At 46.0% G+C, this 16,431-nt stretch overlaps 1 protein-coding gene and 1 pseudogene across 1 annotated transcript; one reads left to right on the plus strand and one right to left on the minus strand.

The window, feature by feature from the left end:
• Positions 1 to 1,914: 1,914 nt before the first annotated feature.
• On the plus strand, positions 1,915 to 14,151 carry LOC115173967 (polypeptide N-acetylgalactosaminyltransferase 15). Its single transcript, XM_029732503.1, has 10 exons — positions 1,915 to 2,788; positions 3,026 to 3,192; positions 5,951 to 6,155; positions 6,671 to 6,832; positions 6,968 to 7,085; positions 11,840 to 12,034; positions 12,660 to 12,791; positions 12,931 to 13,032; positions 13,171 to 13,314; positions 13,491 to 14,151. The coding sequence occupies exons 1-10, from the start codon at positions 2,259 to 2,261 to the stop codon at positions 13,689 to 13,691; spliced, it is 1,956 nt and encodes a 651-aa protein (XP_029588363.1). The 5' UTR covers positions 1,915 to 2,258; the 3' UTR covers positions 13,692 to 14,151.
• A 98-nt stretch (positions 14,152 to 14,249) lies between these two features.
• On the minus strand, positions 14,250 to 15,113 carry LOC115173239 (gastrula zinc finger protein XlCGF57.1-like; annotated as a pseudogene).
• Between the last annotated feature and the right edge of the window lie 1,318 nt (positions 15,114 to 16,431).

A 16,431-nucleotide genomic window follows, 5' to 3' on the forward strand; every position in this document is an offset into this window, starting at 1 on the left:
CAAGGGGTCAACAACCTGTTCTGTGCCATGTCACTTGGCAGTAGGGGGAGGGACTAAATACATGAAACATTCTGTACAACTTCTGTCCTGATTTTTAACAGTTCGACTGAAAGGTCTCTCTGTCCTCTTTCTCACATTCCCCTCTTTCATTTTCTTGATAGATCCTCTTACCTCTCGCCCCCTCTGTCACTTAGTCTGTCTTTCTCTCTCCCTTACTTTACGCTCTCTTCACCTCTCTTCCCTTCCCTCTCTTTCCTTTTCATCCTCTCCTTCACTCTATCTCTTTCTCGGCTTCTCTCTCTCCAGGTATGTCCTCCTGTGTAATCAGGTGTAGGGTGACGTTTCCGTTAGACGCTGATCTTGGGTCAGTTTTTCATTGTCCCCACTAATGGTTCATGTTAGGATTTGGGGAGGGAAAGCTGATCCTAGGAAAGACTTCATCCTTGAGCCACCAGAGCCCTGTGGACACCATCATTACCCAGGGGCCTCAGGGAGACTGATGTCTCTGCCCTGTCATCCTGACCAGGGGGAGCCTTTAGAGGTGGACACAGTGCTTTCATCCTGAGGGGGACACACGGATCCTACCACCCACTCACTCAATGTAATTACAGAGAAACTAATGCTAAAGACTGAACTAACTGTCAACAGTACCCAACACCTACAGACAGGCATGCCAAGACAGAACTAATTCTGTCAACACTAACAGAACTAACTCTGTCTTGGAATGCCTGTCTGTTAGTGTTGGGTAGTATTGACAGAGAGATGACATAAGTAGAGACACATACAGAGAGTCACGACTATGTAGACCGTTTTCTATTGTTGTCCTGTTATCAGCACACTATGGCCTAAATGCACCTTTTTAGTCATTTTTTAGCATACGCTCTTATCCAGAGCGACTTACAGTAGTGAATGCATACATTTCATACATATCATACTTTTTTTTTTTCTGTGCTGGCCCCCCGTGGGAATCGAACCCACAACCCTGGTGTTGCAAACACTATGCTCTACCAACTGAGCTACAGGGAAGGCTTCACACTGTAGCATTACAGCCTACTGTTGAAATGGGCCACAGTGTGCTGATAACAGGACAACAATAGAAAACGCATGGTTCTCATATAAAATATGATGAAACTAAAAGTCTACAAAGGGAGGGAAGAGGAGACTTTGGGCGGTGTGGAGCCAGGCACCCTGCTTCCAACAGCAGGGAAGAAAACAGCCACGGTGGCTGCCAAGAATCAATGTGAAAACCGGAGAGATCGAGTCTGCAGCCGCCGGCTTCACAGCGCAAACAGCCAGTCATGGGACCGCGAGGCCGTTGGCCAGCTGGCCCGGGTAATAACTCTGATGTCTGACCGGGGAGTGATGCTGCCTCGAGCTAGCCGCGAGGAGGGGCGCAGTACTCGCATACACAAATAAACTATGGGCTCGATTCAATCCGTAGCGCTGGAAATCAGCTCGGTAGCGCGATTGAGCCGACATATGCAGCGTTATACTATGAATGTAGTCTCCGAACGCGGGAATGCTTTACATTTCTATCTCGCTGTAGCTCAGGTCATCAGCGCTAAGGGTTGAATCGAGGCCTATGTTGATGACAATCTGTTCTCCGTTTATGTTTCCCCTTCTTTTAGAGGTTGACATCAGATATAATGATGGCTAAATATTTTCTTATGACAGATATATAGAATTTTAGCCATATTTGGATGATTTAATGTGTTTTTGTTATTTGCCTCTATTTTCTATTCACTTATAGGGCTATAGGCCTGGATATTGATTTCCTAAACTGTTATTGCCATTTAGTCATTACGGTGATAGAGCAAGCAAGGTGTTTGAACAGGTGTGGCCTTCAAATCCGCTATTCTTGCAGGGGTTAAATCTCGCGTTAGGACCACAGGGGCGCGGTGGAAGGACATATTTTACGCACCTCACTCCAACAGCAATGAGTTTCACCGAACAAGGGACATAACTGGAAACCACATTTGTCGGAGGTGAAACGAAGCGCTAACGTGTTCAGCGCTGCAGGTCTTTGGAAGGACACCGTTATGGACAAAAACTAAAGAACAACATCTATGCGTAATTCCATTTGGTCATGATTACGGACTATCCATTGCAAGACTGAAACGTCATGGTTAAAAAGTTGTAGCTAAAAGGTGCAGCATCTGACCATGTTGTCCCCAGTCAAATTTGATGAGGGGAATAAGATTCAGCGCTGACTTCTCTATGTGAACCCGTCCCTCTCCTCTCTCTCTCTCCCGCTCACCATGCGGCTTTGGAGCAGACTCAGACCATGCCGGCGGGTGATGCTCTGTCTCTGGTTACTTATCCTCGTTCTATCCGTGGCCACGTTGGCTCTCATGGACCTGGTCTTTCGGGATCAGACCCAGACACCGCCCAACTCGCCCCGCCGTCCCTTCCAGCGGCTCTCTCGTCCACCGGACCTGGAGGTGATCGTGGATTCCTGGGACCGTCTCAAACAGGAGCATAATCTCGGTCTCGCGCCGCTGAGCTCGCTGCAGGAGGACCAGCTTCTCCTCGTGCCCTCAACCCAGGTGAGGAACCCAGCTCCGCCGCCGAGGAAGGGGAGTTACCGGATGGTTATATCGAGCGCCAAGAAGGAATCAGCGGTCCCGGTGCTACCGACGCACGGGGATATGGGGAGACCGGTGCGGCTGAAGCTGGAGGGGCTAGAGAGGGACATGGAGAAGTCTGCTCTGCAGAAATACGGCTTCAACGAGCTGGTGAGCGAACGGATCTCACTGCACCGCAGATTGCCCGAGGCTCGCCATCCTTCGTAAGTGCCCTGCATGTTCCCAAGGAGCGCACGACGCCAAAAAAAGATCTCTTCAACAACGTATCCAAAATAACTAGATAAGATAAGTCGACAAGAGCTATCAATGACAAATATGTAGTCTAATTTCAAGATCTCACTAACTACGAAATATGGTATATTGTTTAGTAAAGCTAATGGGTTCGTGCGTAATTACTCGTGCGTCTATACCCCTGTCAATCAATGGGAATGCTTTGACAGGTGCCTCGTTGAGCGTTACAGCGAGTCGCTGCCGTCCGCGAGCGTGGTGATATGTTTCCATGACGAGGCTTGGTCCACGCTCCTCCGCACCGTGCACAGCGTGCTCGACACTGCGCCCAAGGAGTACCTGCGCGAGGTCCTGCTTGTGGACGACCTCAGTCAGCATGGTGCGTGAAGAAGACAGTACTCAAACAATAGGCACGAGTTGTATCTAATTAGTCTAAAGTACCACTACAACATCACTGCATATCAGACGAAACTTGTTCACTCTATTCTCACCATATTCAACTATTTTATAGTGCCAGATTCTGAATAGACCCCTAGCCCCCTAGCCCCCAAGTGTCCCAAACCCTTTTGCACTTGTCTGAAAGGATAGGTGTTAGCATTATGACCAAACTTCCACCTATAATCCGAGTTGTGCTATGCCCATGTTATTACTGTACACATCCATCCCTGGGGTTCATTTGGAATGGGGCATACAGTACCAGTCAAAAGTTTGGACACCACTACTCATTCCAGGTTTTAAAAAAATATATATTTTCTACATTGTAGAATAATAGTGAAGACATCAAAACTATGAAATAACACATATGGAATAATGTAGTAACCCAAAAAGTGTTAAACAAATCCAAATATATTTTATATTTGAGATTCTTCAAAGTAGCCACCCTTTGCCTTGATGACAGCTTTGCACACTCTTGGCATTCTCTCAACCAGCTTCGTGAGGTAGTCACCTGGAATGTATTTCAATTAACAGGTGTGTCTTGTTAAATGTTAATTTGTGGAATTTCTTTCCTTAATGCATTTGAGCCAATCAGTTGTGTTGTGACAAGTTAGGGGTGGTATACAGAATATCGCCCTGTTTGGTAAAAGACCATTTGGTAAAAGTCCATATTATGGCAAGAACAGCTCAAATAAGCAAAGAGAAATGACAGTCTATCATTACTTTAAGACATGAAGGTCATTCAATCCGGAAAATGTCAAGAAAAAAAAATTAAAGAAGTGCAGTCACAAAACACATCAAGCGCTATGATGAATCTGGTTCACATGAGGACCGCCACAGGAAAGGAAGACCCAGAGTTACCTCTGCTGCAGAGGATAAGTTCATTAAAGTTACCAGCCTCAGAAATCGCAGCCCAAATAAATGCTTCACAGAATTCAAGTAACAGACACATCTCAACATCAACTGTTCAGAGGAGACTGCGTGAATCAGGCCTTCGTGGTCAAATTGCTGCAAAGAAACCACTTCTAAACGACACCAATAAGACGAAGAGACTTGCTTGGGCCAAGAAACACGAGCAATGGCCATTACACCGGTGGAAATCTGTCCTTTGGTTTGATGAGTCCAAATTTGAGATTTTTGGTTCCAACCGCCATGTCTTTGTGAGATGCAGAGTAGGTGAACGAATGATCTCCGCCTGTGTGGTTCCCACCGTGAAGCATGGAGGAGGAGGTGTGATGGTGTGGGGGTGCTTTGCTGGTGACACTGTCAGTGATTTATTTAGAATTCAAGGCACACTTAACCAGCATGGCTACAACAGCATTCTGCAGTGATACACCTTCCCATCTGGTTTGCGCTTAGTGGGACTATCATTTGTTTTTCAACAGGAAAATGGCTACTTTGAAGAATAAAGAAGGTTAAAGAAAATATATTTTGATTTGTTTAACACCTTTTTGGTTACTACATGATTCCATATGTGTTATCTCATAGTTTTGATGTCTTCACTATTATTCTACAATGTAGGTAATAGTAAGAATAAAGAAAAACCCTGGAATGAGTAGGTGTGTCCAAACTTTTGACTGGTACTGTGTGTATGACCCTGACCCTGCCTCACCTATCTGTAGGTCACCTGACCCTGCCTCATCTATCTGTAGGTCACCTGACCCTCCCTCACCTATCTGTAGGTCACCTGACCCTGCCTCCCCTATCTGTAGGTCACCTGACCCTGCCTCACCTATCTGTAGGTCACCTGACCCTGCCTCACCTATCTGTAGGTCACCTGACCCTGCCTCCCCTATCTGTAGGTCACCTGACCCTGCCTCCCCTATCTGTAGGTCACCTGACCCTGCCTCACCTATCTGTAGGTCACCTGACCCTGCCTCCCCTATCTGTAGGTCACCTGACCCTGCCTCCCCTATCTGTAGGTCACCTGACCCTGCCTCCCCTTTCTGTAGGTCACCTGACCCTGCCTCACCTATCTGTAGGTCACCTGACCCTGCCTCCCCTATCTGTAGGTCACCTGACCCTGCCTCCCCTATCTGTAGGTCACCTGACCCTGCCTCCCCTATCTGTAGGTCACCTGACCCTGCCTCCCCTATCTGTAGGTCACCTGACCCTGCCTCACCTATCTGTAGGTCACCTGACCCTGCCTCCCCTATCTGTAGGTCACCTGACCCTGCCTCCCCTATCTGTAGGTCACCTGACCCTGCCTCCCCTATCTGTAGGTCACCTGACCCTGCCTCACCTATCTGTAGGTCACCTGACCCTGCCTCCCCTATCTGTAGGTCACCTGACCCTGCCTCCCCTATCTGTAGGTCACCTGACCCTGCCTCCCCTTTCTGTAGGTCACCTGACCCTGCCTCACCTATCTGTAGGTCACCTGACCCTGCCTCCCCTATCTGTAGGTCACCTGACCCTGCCTCCCCTATCTGTAGGTCACCTGACCCTGCCTCCCCTATCTGTAGGTCACCTGACCCTGCCTCCCCTATCTGTAGGTCACCTGACCCTGCCTCACCTATCTGTAGGTCACCTGACCCTGCCTCCCCTATCTGTAGGTCACCTGACCCTGCCTCCCCTATCTGTAGGTCACCTGACCCTGCCTCCCCTATCTGTAGGTCACCTGACCCTGCCTCACCTATCTGTAGGTCACCTGACCCTGCCTCCCCTATCTGTAAGTCACCTGACCCTGCCTCCCCTATCTGTAGGTCACCTGAAGAGTGTGCTGAGTGAGTATGTGTTGCTGCTGGAAGGGGTGCGTCTGGTCCGCAGCACGTGGCGTCTGGGCGTGGCAGGGTGTCGCTCTCTGGGTGCAGCCAGAGCTGTGGGGGAGGTACTGGTCTTCATGGACTCACACTGCGAGTGCCACAGGGGCTGGTTGGAACCACTATTGGAGCGAGTGGCACAGGACAGGTATACACACACACACACACACACATATACACACACACACACACACACACACACACACACACACACACACACACACACACACACACACACACACACACACACACAAAATGGCACAATGTATGTCTGTGTTTGTGTGAATCTGTCTCTGTGTATTATATCCAATCCTTAATTGCCTCCGGACCATGGTAGCTTGCTTGCTGAGCTGTATCCAGCAGGGTAGCAGCCATTTAGACTAGTTGATTAAACAGAGTCCTTTAATTGCCGCCTGGCACTACTCCATCTCTCTTGCTCTCTCTCACTCAAACCTCTTAATTCCCTTCCTTAATCCCTGCTCTTCTTCTGTGATGTTTTATGAAATTATAGGTTATCATTGACCAATCATCTGTCTGCAGATTTACATCCATCAAATAAAATCTTAGGTTTTTAATCTTCTTTGCGAGAAAATGTTTCTGATCTAGTTCTAGGAGTTATATGAGTTTCCTCTGTGCCCAGTGTCTATCTCCTCCCATCTCCAGGACCAGAGTGGTGTCCCCCATCATAGACGTGATAGACTGGCAGACGTTCCAGTACAACGCCACCCAGTGGCCACACAGGGGAGTGTTTGACTGGAGACTGGACTTCAACTGGGAAACCCTGTCCCAACAGGAAGACCAGGATTCACCAGTGGAGCCTGTCCAGTAAATATAGTCTGACCTCTGGAATACTACAGTGAAATAAGGAGATTACAGACATATCCAGTTCAAAATCAACCCCTAGTAGTACCTATCCCTGTCGACTCTTTTGATATTTCCTCTCCTTTCATGGTCCTATAGGAGTCCGGCGTTGGAGGGCGTGGTCTTAGCAATTGACAGACACTTCTTCCAGAGCGTGGGTGGTTATGATCCGGGCATGCTGTTCTGGGGGGCAGAGCATATGGAGTTGTCCATCAGGGTAAAGAAGGGAGGTTATTTATTTTTATTTATTTATTTCACCTTTATTTAACCAGGTAGGCTAGTTGAGAACAAGTTCTCATTTACAACTGCGACCTGGCCAAGATAAAGCAAAGCAGTGCGACACAAACAACAACACACAGTTACACATAAACAAACATACAGTAGAAAAAGGACCTCTACACCAGGCGGTGTCAGAAGAAGGCCCTAAAAATTGTCAAAGACCCCAGCCACCCCAGTCATAGACTGTTCTCTCTACTACCGCATGGCAAGCGGTACCGGAGTGCCAAGTCTAGGACAAAAAGGCTTCTCAACAGTTTTTACCCCCAAGCCATAAGACTCCTGAACAGGTAATCAAATGGCTACCCGGACTATTTGCATTGTGTGCCCCCCCCCCCCCGCTGATGCTACTCTCTGTTTACCATATATGCATAGTCACTTTAACCATATCTACATGTACATACTACCTCAATCAGCCTGACTAACCGGTGTCTGTATGTAGCCTCGTTACTTTTATAGCCTCGCTACTGTATATAGCCTGTCTTTTTACTGTTGTTTTATTTCTTGACCTACCTATTGTTCACCTAATACCTTTTTTGCACTATTGGTTAGAGCCTGTAAGTAAGCATTTCACTGTTAGGTTTACACGTGTGTATTCGGGGCACGTGACAAATAAACTTTGATTTGATTTTAAAAAGTCTATATACAGTGTGTGTAAGTGAGGTAAGATAAGGGAGGTAAGGCAATAAATAGGCCATAGTGGCGAAATAATTACAATTTAGCAATTAAACACTGGAGTGATAGATGTGCAGAAGATGAATGTGCAAGTAGAGATACTGGGGTGGAAAGGAGCAAAAATTAATAAATAAATAAATAAATAACAGTATGGGGATGAGGTAGTTGGATGGGCTATTTACAGATGGGCTATGTACAGGTGGAGTGATCTGTGAGCTGCTCTGACAGCTGGTGCTTAAAGTTAGTGAGGGAGATATAAGCCTCCAGCTTCAGTAATTTTTGCAGTTTGTTCCAGTCATTGGCAGCAGAGAACTGGAAGGAAAGGCGGCCAAAGGAGGAATTGGCTTTGGGGGTGACCAGTGAAATATACCTGCTGGAGCGCGTGCTACGGTTGGGTGCTGCTATGGTGACCAGTGAGCTGAGATAAGGCGGGGCTTTACCTAGCAAAGACTTATAGATGACCTGGAGCCAGTGGGTTTGGGGACGAATATGAAGTGAGCGCCAGCCAACGAGAACATACAGGTCGCAGTGGTGGGTGGTATAAGGGGCTTTGGTGACAAAACGGATGGCACTGTGATAGACTGCATCCAGTTTGCTGAGTAGAGTGTTGGAGGCTATTTTGTAAATGACATCGCCGAAGTCAAGGATCGGCAGGATAGTTCGTTTTACAAGGGTGTGTTTGGCAGCATGAGTGAAGGATGCTTTGTTGCGATATAGGAAGCCAATTCTAGATTTAATTTTGGATTGGAGATGCTTAATGTGCGTCTGGAAGGAGAGTTTACAGTCTAACCAGACACCTAGGTATTTGTAGTTGTCCACATATTTTAAGTCAGAAGCGTCCAGAGTAGTGATGCTAGTCGGGCGGGCGGGTGCGGGCAGCGATCAGTTGAATAGCATGCATTTAGTTTTACTAGCATTTAAGAGCAGTTGGAGGCCATGGAAGGAGAGTTGCATTGGATTGAAGCTCGTCTGGAGGTTAGTTAACACAGTGTCCAAAGAAGGGCCAGAAGTATACAGAATGGTGTCGTCTGCGTAGAGGTGGATCAGAGAATCACCAGCAGCAAGAGCGACATCATTGATGTATACAGAGAAAAGAGTCGGCCCAAGAATTGAACCCTGTGGCATCCCCATAGAGACTGCCAGAGGTCTGAACAACAGGCTGTCCGATTTGACTCACTGAACTCTGTCTGAGAAGTAGTTGGTGAACCAGGCGAGGCAGTCATTTGAGAAACCAAGGCTGTTGAGTCTGCCGATAAGAATGTGGTGATTGACAGAGTCGAAAGCCTTGGCCAGGTCGATGAATACAGCTGCACAGTATTGTCTCTTATCAATGGCGGTTGTGATATTGTTTAGGACCTTGAGCGTGGCTGAGGTGCACCCATGACCAGCTCTGAAACCAGATTGCATAGCGGAGAAGGTACGGTGGGATTCGAAATGGTCGGTGATCTGTTTGTTAACTTGGCTTTCGAAGACCTTAGAGAAGCAGGGTAGGATAGATATAGGTCTGTAGTAATTTGCCTCTAGAGTGTCTCCCCTTTGAAGAGGAGGTTGACTGCAGCAGCTTTCCAATCTTTGGTGATCTCAGATGATACGAAAGAGAGGTTTGCAGCTCTTTCAGAACATCAGCTATCTGGATTTTGGTGAAGGAGAAATGGGTGAGGCTTTGGCAAGTTGCTGTGGGGGGTGCAGGGCTGTTGACTGGGGTAGGGGTGGCCAGGTGGAAACCATGGCCAGCCGTAGAAAAATGTTTATTGAAATTCTCAATTATAGTGGATTTATCGGTGGTGACAGTGTTTCCTAGCCTCAGTGCTGTGGGCATCTGGGAGGAGGTGGTCTTATTCTCCATGGACTTTACAGTGTCCCAGAACTTTTTTGGAGTTTGTGCTACAGGATGCAAATTTCGGTTTGAAAAAGCTAGCCTTTGCTTTCCTAACTGCCTGTGTATATTGGTTCCTAACTTCCCTGAAAAGTTGCATATCTCAGGGGCTATTCGATGGTCTGGAGTGAACCAAGGGCTATATCTGTTCCTGGTTCTACATTTATTGAATGGGGCATGCTTATTTATGATGGTGAGGAAAGCACTTTTAAAGAATAACCAGGCATCCTCTGCTGACGGAATGAGGTCAATATTCTTCCAGGATACCCGGGCCAGGTCGATTAGAAAGGCCTGCTCACTGAAGTGTTTTAGGGAGCGTTTGACAGTGATGAGGGGTGGTTGTTTGACCGCAGACCCATTATGGACGCAGGCAATGAGGCAGTGATTGCTGAGATACTGGTTGAAGACAGCAGAGGTGTATTTGGAGGGCAGGTTGGTTAGGATGATATCTATGAGGGTGCCCGTGTTTACGGATTTGGGGTTGTACCTGGTAGGTTCATTGATAATTTGTGTGAGATTGGAGGCATCAAGTTTAGATTGTAGGATGGCCGGGGTGTTGAGCATGTCCCAGTTTAGGTCACCTAGCAGCACAAGCTCAGAAGATAGATGGGGGCAATCAATTCACATATGGTGTCCAGGGCACAGAAGGTGGTCTATAGCAAGCGGCAATGATGAGAGACTTGTTTCTGGAAAGGTGGATTTGTAAAAATCCACCTTGGTTATGGTTATGACCATAGAGGTATAATAAGAACTAGAGACTTCGTCCAAGATATCCAACCGTTGTTGTCAACGTAATCCACTAACATTTGCCGATTCACGGACTGTCTATATCCGGGTTGCATACGGCCCAACTTCATATTCGCACTAGCACTCAGTGCCCATGGAGAGCAGCTCAAGCAGTGAAGACATCATCACGTCATCCAAAAACATGCCAGACATTGGATGAATATAAAATGTTAATATCTTCGGCTGTGAGTGATGGAGGAAAAAAATAGTCCTCAGCGAAAATTCTAATTACAATTATACATTTTGCTTGGGAAGTAATGTGTGATTCTGTCACTTTCATTTTTTACATTACATTTTAGTCATTTAGCAGACGCTCTTATCCAGAGCAACTTACAGTAGTGAATGCATACATTTTCATACATTTCATTTCATGCATTTTCTTTTTGTACTGGCCCCCCGTGGGAATCGAACCCACAACCCTAACGTTGCACACACCATGCTCTACCAACTGAGCCACAGGGATTGACATTATAATAATTCAATGGATGTTTAGTGAAGCGTTACAGGTCCCGCGATATAAATATAAGGTAATTTTCGATTGAGCCGACATATGCAGCATTTACCAAGAATACAGTCTCCACTATTGTGGGAAACATTGCCTTTAAATTTCAATCACGCTGTAAAGCTGACCTTCCACAATGGGGATTGAATAGGGCACAATTGGCCCAGCGTCGTCCGGGGTAGGCCGCCATTGTAAATAAGAATTTGTACTTAACTGACTTGCCTAGTTAAATAAAGGTTAAATAAAAACAATAAAAATAGAGCCCTAAAGTGTCTTATTAGGAATTTTCAAATCAGACTTCTCTATGTGGGGGGTGTATGGAGCTGTCCATCAGGGTAAAGGGGGAGGTTATATATGGAATGCAAAGGGCTGATTGATGATGGAATGTCTCACTAGCAGGATTATGTAGCATGTTACATATGGGCCCTGGTCGAAAGTAGTGCACTAGTGAATAGGGTGCCGTTATGGAATGTTTATATCCATCATGGAATGTTTAATTGAAATGATGGTTTGGAATGATGAGCAAATGGAAACCTTGGGAAATAAAGAGGAATAGGATCGCAGCGTACTGTTGGTTGATAGTGTATTTGCAGACAGGTGTCAGTGAATGTGAGTTTTTGTGATCCTAGCAATTTAAGATTCACACATACATCTTCATTTGAAGGACATTTTGACAATGTAGCGAAAGTAATGGAGTCTGAGTGGAGACACACCTGTCTGCATCTGTGGAGCTTAGATGTGCGGATGATTCTACAAGGCTTCTGTAGATTGGGCTGCTCATCTTGGTGAAGTCATATTCCAACAAAAAAGGTGATGGCATCGCCCTGTCTCTGTCTGTCTGTTTGTCCCGGTCCAGGTGTGGTTGTGTGGGGGCTCCATGGAGGTGGTCCCCTGCTCCAGAGTTGCTCACTTGGGGCACCATCACCAGCCCTATACCCTCCCTGACCAAGACATCCTCCAGAGGAACAAGATACGCATCGCTGACACCTGGCTGGATGGCTTCAGGAAAATCTACTATAAGAGAGATACACTAGCTCACTTCATCAGGCAGGTAGGGTGTGTGTATGCGGTGTGTGCACGTGTGTGTGTGCGTGTATTTATATCTATAGGCGTGTGTGTGTACTGAGTGTACAAATCATTAGGATCACCTTCCTAATATTGAGTTGCACCCCCTTTTGCTCTTGGGGCATGGACTACAGGGATGCTGGCCCATATTGACTCCAATGCTTCCCATAGTTGTGTCAAGCTGGCTGGATGTCCTTTGGTTGGTGGACCATTCTTGAAACACACGGGAAACTGTTGAGCGTGAAAAACCCATCAGCGTTGCAGTTCTTGACCCGATCAGGTGCACCTGGAACCTACTACCATACCCTGTTCAAAGGCACTTAAATGTTGTCTTGCCTATTCACCCTCTGAATGGCACACACACAATCCATGTCTCAAGGCTTAAAAATCCTTCTTTAACCTGTCTCCTCCTCTTCATCTACACTGATTGAAGTGGATTTAACAGGTGACATCAATAAGGGATTATAGCTTTCACCTGGATTTACCTGGTCAGTCTGTCATGGAAAGAGCAGGTGTCCTTAATGTTTTGTACAATCAGTGTGTGTGTGTTTGCGCATGTCTGTGTCTGGCATTGATCTGAAATGAATGTGTGTGTCCTGTTCCCTGTGCAGTCTGAGAGTCCTAACATTACAGAGCTAGTCAGACTGAAGAAGAGACTGGGCTGCCGTAACTTCCACTGGTTCCTGACTAACGTCTACCCAGACCTCTATATACCCCAGGACAGACCTTCACTCTCAGGGGAGGTAGGACTCACCCCCCCACACACACTTGTATAGCTATTATATCATTATCCTCATACTTTGACTAATATATTGTGTTATTATTGTGCTGTATGTTGAACATGAATGTATCATGTAACATATTGTGCCTGCACGTTTGAAGCTGTACAATGTTGGCACTGGCTATTGTGCGGATTACCCTGGAGGACGGGGTCCACAGGGCGCCACTATGGACATAGCACCCTGCAGTGGCAATGGCTACCAGGTAACCATGACAATGATGATGACAATGGTGATGATGATATTGGAGACAGTGAGAGCGGATCCTAAATCAAAAGATCATAATGATGCTGTTGTAGTGATGAAGACTAAAGTTTTACTCCCCTGTCTGTTCTCTCTTCAGCACTGTGAGCTGAACTCCATGGGAGAGGTGCGCTGGGGGCCAGCGGGACGGCTGTGTTTCCACGCCCAAGGGGAGAGGGTGGTACTAACACCGTGCCCCGCCCATCAGTCGCCCCGCAACAAACCACAGTGGAGGGTCATCAAGGTCAGTGAAGGGGCAAAGGTCATGCATGACATGACAACTGCAAACTTCTACAAAATAAATAAGCAAAAAATAATAGTTGTATGAAGTGTTACTTATTTAGGTGTTTGTAATTTGACACAGATATTATAATAATAATAATACAGACAATTAATAATTTATAGATTTTTTTTCTTCAGCTGAGTGGCCAGGTGGTTCACTTGCAGACCCAGAGATGTCTGGAAGCTATGAAGGAGGAGGGGGGTAAGCAGCAGAGGGACACAGGAGGTCACCAGAGAGGGGGCAACGGTACCCAGAAGGGTCTGTTCCTGCGCCCCTGTGCCCATCAGCCCCGGCAACAGTGGCACTTCGAGCAGCTAGTTGTCCCTAAAGGGGCCTGAGACGGACTTGAAGTATAGTTACAGTACATTGCCTAAAGGCACATAATAAAAGCGCATGTTGTAAGGAGCCAGTTTTATAAGTGGGTCTCTATGGGCAAGAGGTTTAAGGCTAAATTCAATAGTAATGCTGATGTGGCTTTACTGTATGTCTGTATATTCTTTGCAATGGCTTGTGGAATCAGCATCTTGCCTGTATTTAGATTTTGTTTCTGTTTTAAGGACATATAATGCAAGTTCTACGGTGTGAACATAATTTAACCATAAATCACAGAGGAAATACGCTGTATGATTTTGTACAATGCTGCACATAAAGGAATATTCTATATTATGAAATTGCCAGATTTAGTTAGTGAATAGCCTATAATGTAGGCTTAATGGTGACTGAATCCTTTAGAATCATTTAGAAGTGCAAACAATCAAGATTTTTCATCCTGAATAAAATATCTAACAAACGTATCAATAGTATAGTGTGTGGATGTTTCAATGTATAAATGTCTCCAAGCTCAGAAGTAACCTAGGCCTACACAATTCCGACAATTCAGATGGCAGACTGATCAATTCGCTGACTGATAGAACAGGCATTGCCACCTTTATTACCAGGAGAGTCAGCATACAATCATCTTCTGTACATATTCAATTAAATAAGTACAAAAAGGGTGTCTGTTAATCACACAATCCAACTATAATCTACTAATGATGTGCCAATGTATTCCATGACTATACTGTTAATGTTATCATTTCACTGTGGAGGATTCATCTCCAAGTGATTCCTATGAATACAATGAGTTTCATAATACAGGTGTTATATAAAAACAAGTCCTATCCTGATAATTTACGACATCTAGGCAGGTGTTTGGAGAGGTGCTTTCCGAGTGAAGCTGAAAAGGCAGAGTGGGCAGGGATACGGTCTCTCCCGTGTGGGTCTTTATATGGACTTTCACGTGACTTTGTTCATAAAAGCTCTTCCCACATTCTTGGCAGGAGTATGGCTTCATATGAAGGTGAGTCTGGCTCCTCATGTGACTGGTCAGAGAACCATAGTGGTTAAACCGGTTGGAGCATTCAAGGAATTCAAATGGCTTTTCCCCAGTGCAGAGGAGCTTGTGTTTAGAGAGATCCCCAGACTGAGTGAAGCTTTTACCACACTCACTACAGGTATATGGTTTCTCACTTGTGAAAGTCAGATCATGTTTTTTTTCTAAAAAACTGCTTGTCACACACTGTGCAGTGGTAGGGCCTCTCCCCAGTTTGTGAGCGCATGTGTAACTTAAACAACCCAAGCCTCAAGAACTCCCGCCCACAAATCCCACAGTGGTAGTTCTTCTCGTTGCTGTGGATCTTCAGTTTAAGATCAACTTTGTCAACAAAGTCTTTACCACACACAGAAAGGTCTCTCCCCTGAGTGCGTTCGCAGGTGAAATGTCAGATGTGCCCTTCTTGCATACTGCTTGTCTCATTGGGAGCAGGAGAACTTGCTTTCACCAGTGTGAACAGACAGGTGAGTCCAGAGGAGTGACTTCTGTTTGAAAGCCTTCCCGTAGTACCGGCATTTGAACGGCTTGAGTCCCGAGTTTATTAACAAGTGATAACGGTAACTGCTGTTCTCTGAGAAGCACTTGCCGCACTCCTTGCATTCATAAGGCTTCTCTCCGGTGTGGATGAATATGTGAATGTCCAGGCTCATAGGAGTACTGATGATTTCCCCAGACAGACCACAGGCTTAGTGTCCTTAGGTTTAGAGCCCTCTGGTTCATGACACCGGTAAGGCCCCAGTCCCCAGCAATTCTCAAAGCTTTTCCCAGTCGGAGCAACCGATGTGTCCATTGGTGCGAAAAACTGCCATTTTGTACAAATTCTTGCAGTGCTTCAGCAGGGTGCCCAGGTACGAAAATCTGCAGGCAGAGGTGGAGTTTCCCCGGAACCCTGGGGGGACAGGCAGGTTTCAGAGGAAGGGCAGAGGGGTGGGCCTGGCATGTGTGGATGTCTAGCTGTCATGGGGTGTGGAATATACAGCTACAGTGGGAACATCTGTTTGTGAGGGTGTGTACTGTTTTACTCTTTGAGACGTGGCTTTTCAACATGGCCAGGTACTGCTTCTGGTGTTTGGTCTTGATGTGGTTCTCCAGGAAGTAACAGTCAGTGAAGGAGATGGTGCAGTGTGGACAAGGTAAGAACTTCAGAGAAGAGACTGAGGTAGAGGGATAGAGGTGGAAGGAGGGTAGAAAAAGAGAACATAATAAATAAATAATCCCTGTTGATATCAAATTAAAATCTTCAGTAATTCATCAACCATTTAAACTGCAATGTTGCGACTAGACTATGTATGAACAGTATGTCCTACCTTGATTGTTGTCTTCATCCCTTCTGGCAACCGTCTCATCCTTCACCAAACTTACTTTTCTCTCAGTCTGAGAAGAATCTTAACCACCACTTTATAGATGACAAAGATTAAGAAACCACAATAAGCATAAACCAACAATCTAATTGCTCTTGTCTAGTTACTAACTGTCACATGTTGGGAATGATTACTAACTCCTCTTACATCAGACAACCTTGTTAGTATCACCACAGGACTCCTCCATATCCTGCTACACCTGGTCGGTTGGGTGGAATATGTTTGATGTTATTTGATGTGCTTTTGCTTCTCCAGCAAGGACCATTTGGAATGGTCGGTCACCCATTTCCTTCCTTTCAAGGTATGTTGGTTCTTTATTTATTTGGATGTAGTTGAAAGTAACCC

The sequence above is a fragment of the Salmo trutta genome, chromosome 34 (assembly GCF_901001165.1).
Source record: "Salmo trutta chromosome 34, fSalTru1.1, whole genome shotgun sequence".
In the NCBI taxonomy this organism is placed as follows: Eukaryota; Metazoa; Chordata; class Actinopteri; order Salmoniformes; family Salmonidae; genus Salmo; species Salmo trutta.

Excerpts from the sequence above, each read along its gene's own strand:
- LOC115173967 (XM_029732503.1), top strand. The coding sequence starts at position 2,259 with ATGCGGCTTTGGAGCAGACTCAGACCATGCCGGCGGGTGATGCTCTGT. Across the intron at positions 12,792-12,930 it reads GACCTTCACTCTCAGGGGAG|CTGTACAATGTTGGCACTGG; the intron begins GTAGGACTCACC and ends GCACGTTTGAAG. Across the intron at positions 13,033-13,170 it reads GCAGTGGCAATGGCTACCAG|CACTGTGAGCTGAACTCCAT; the intron begins GTAACCATGACA and ends TTCTCTCTTCAG.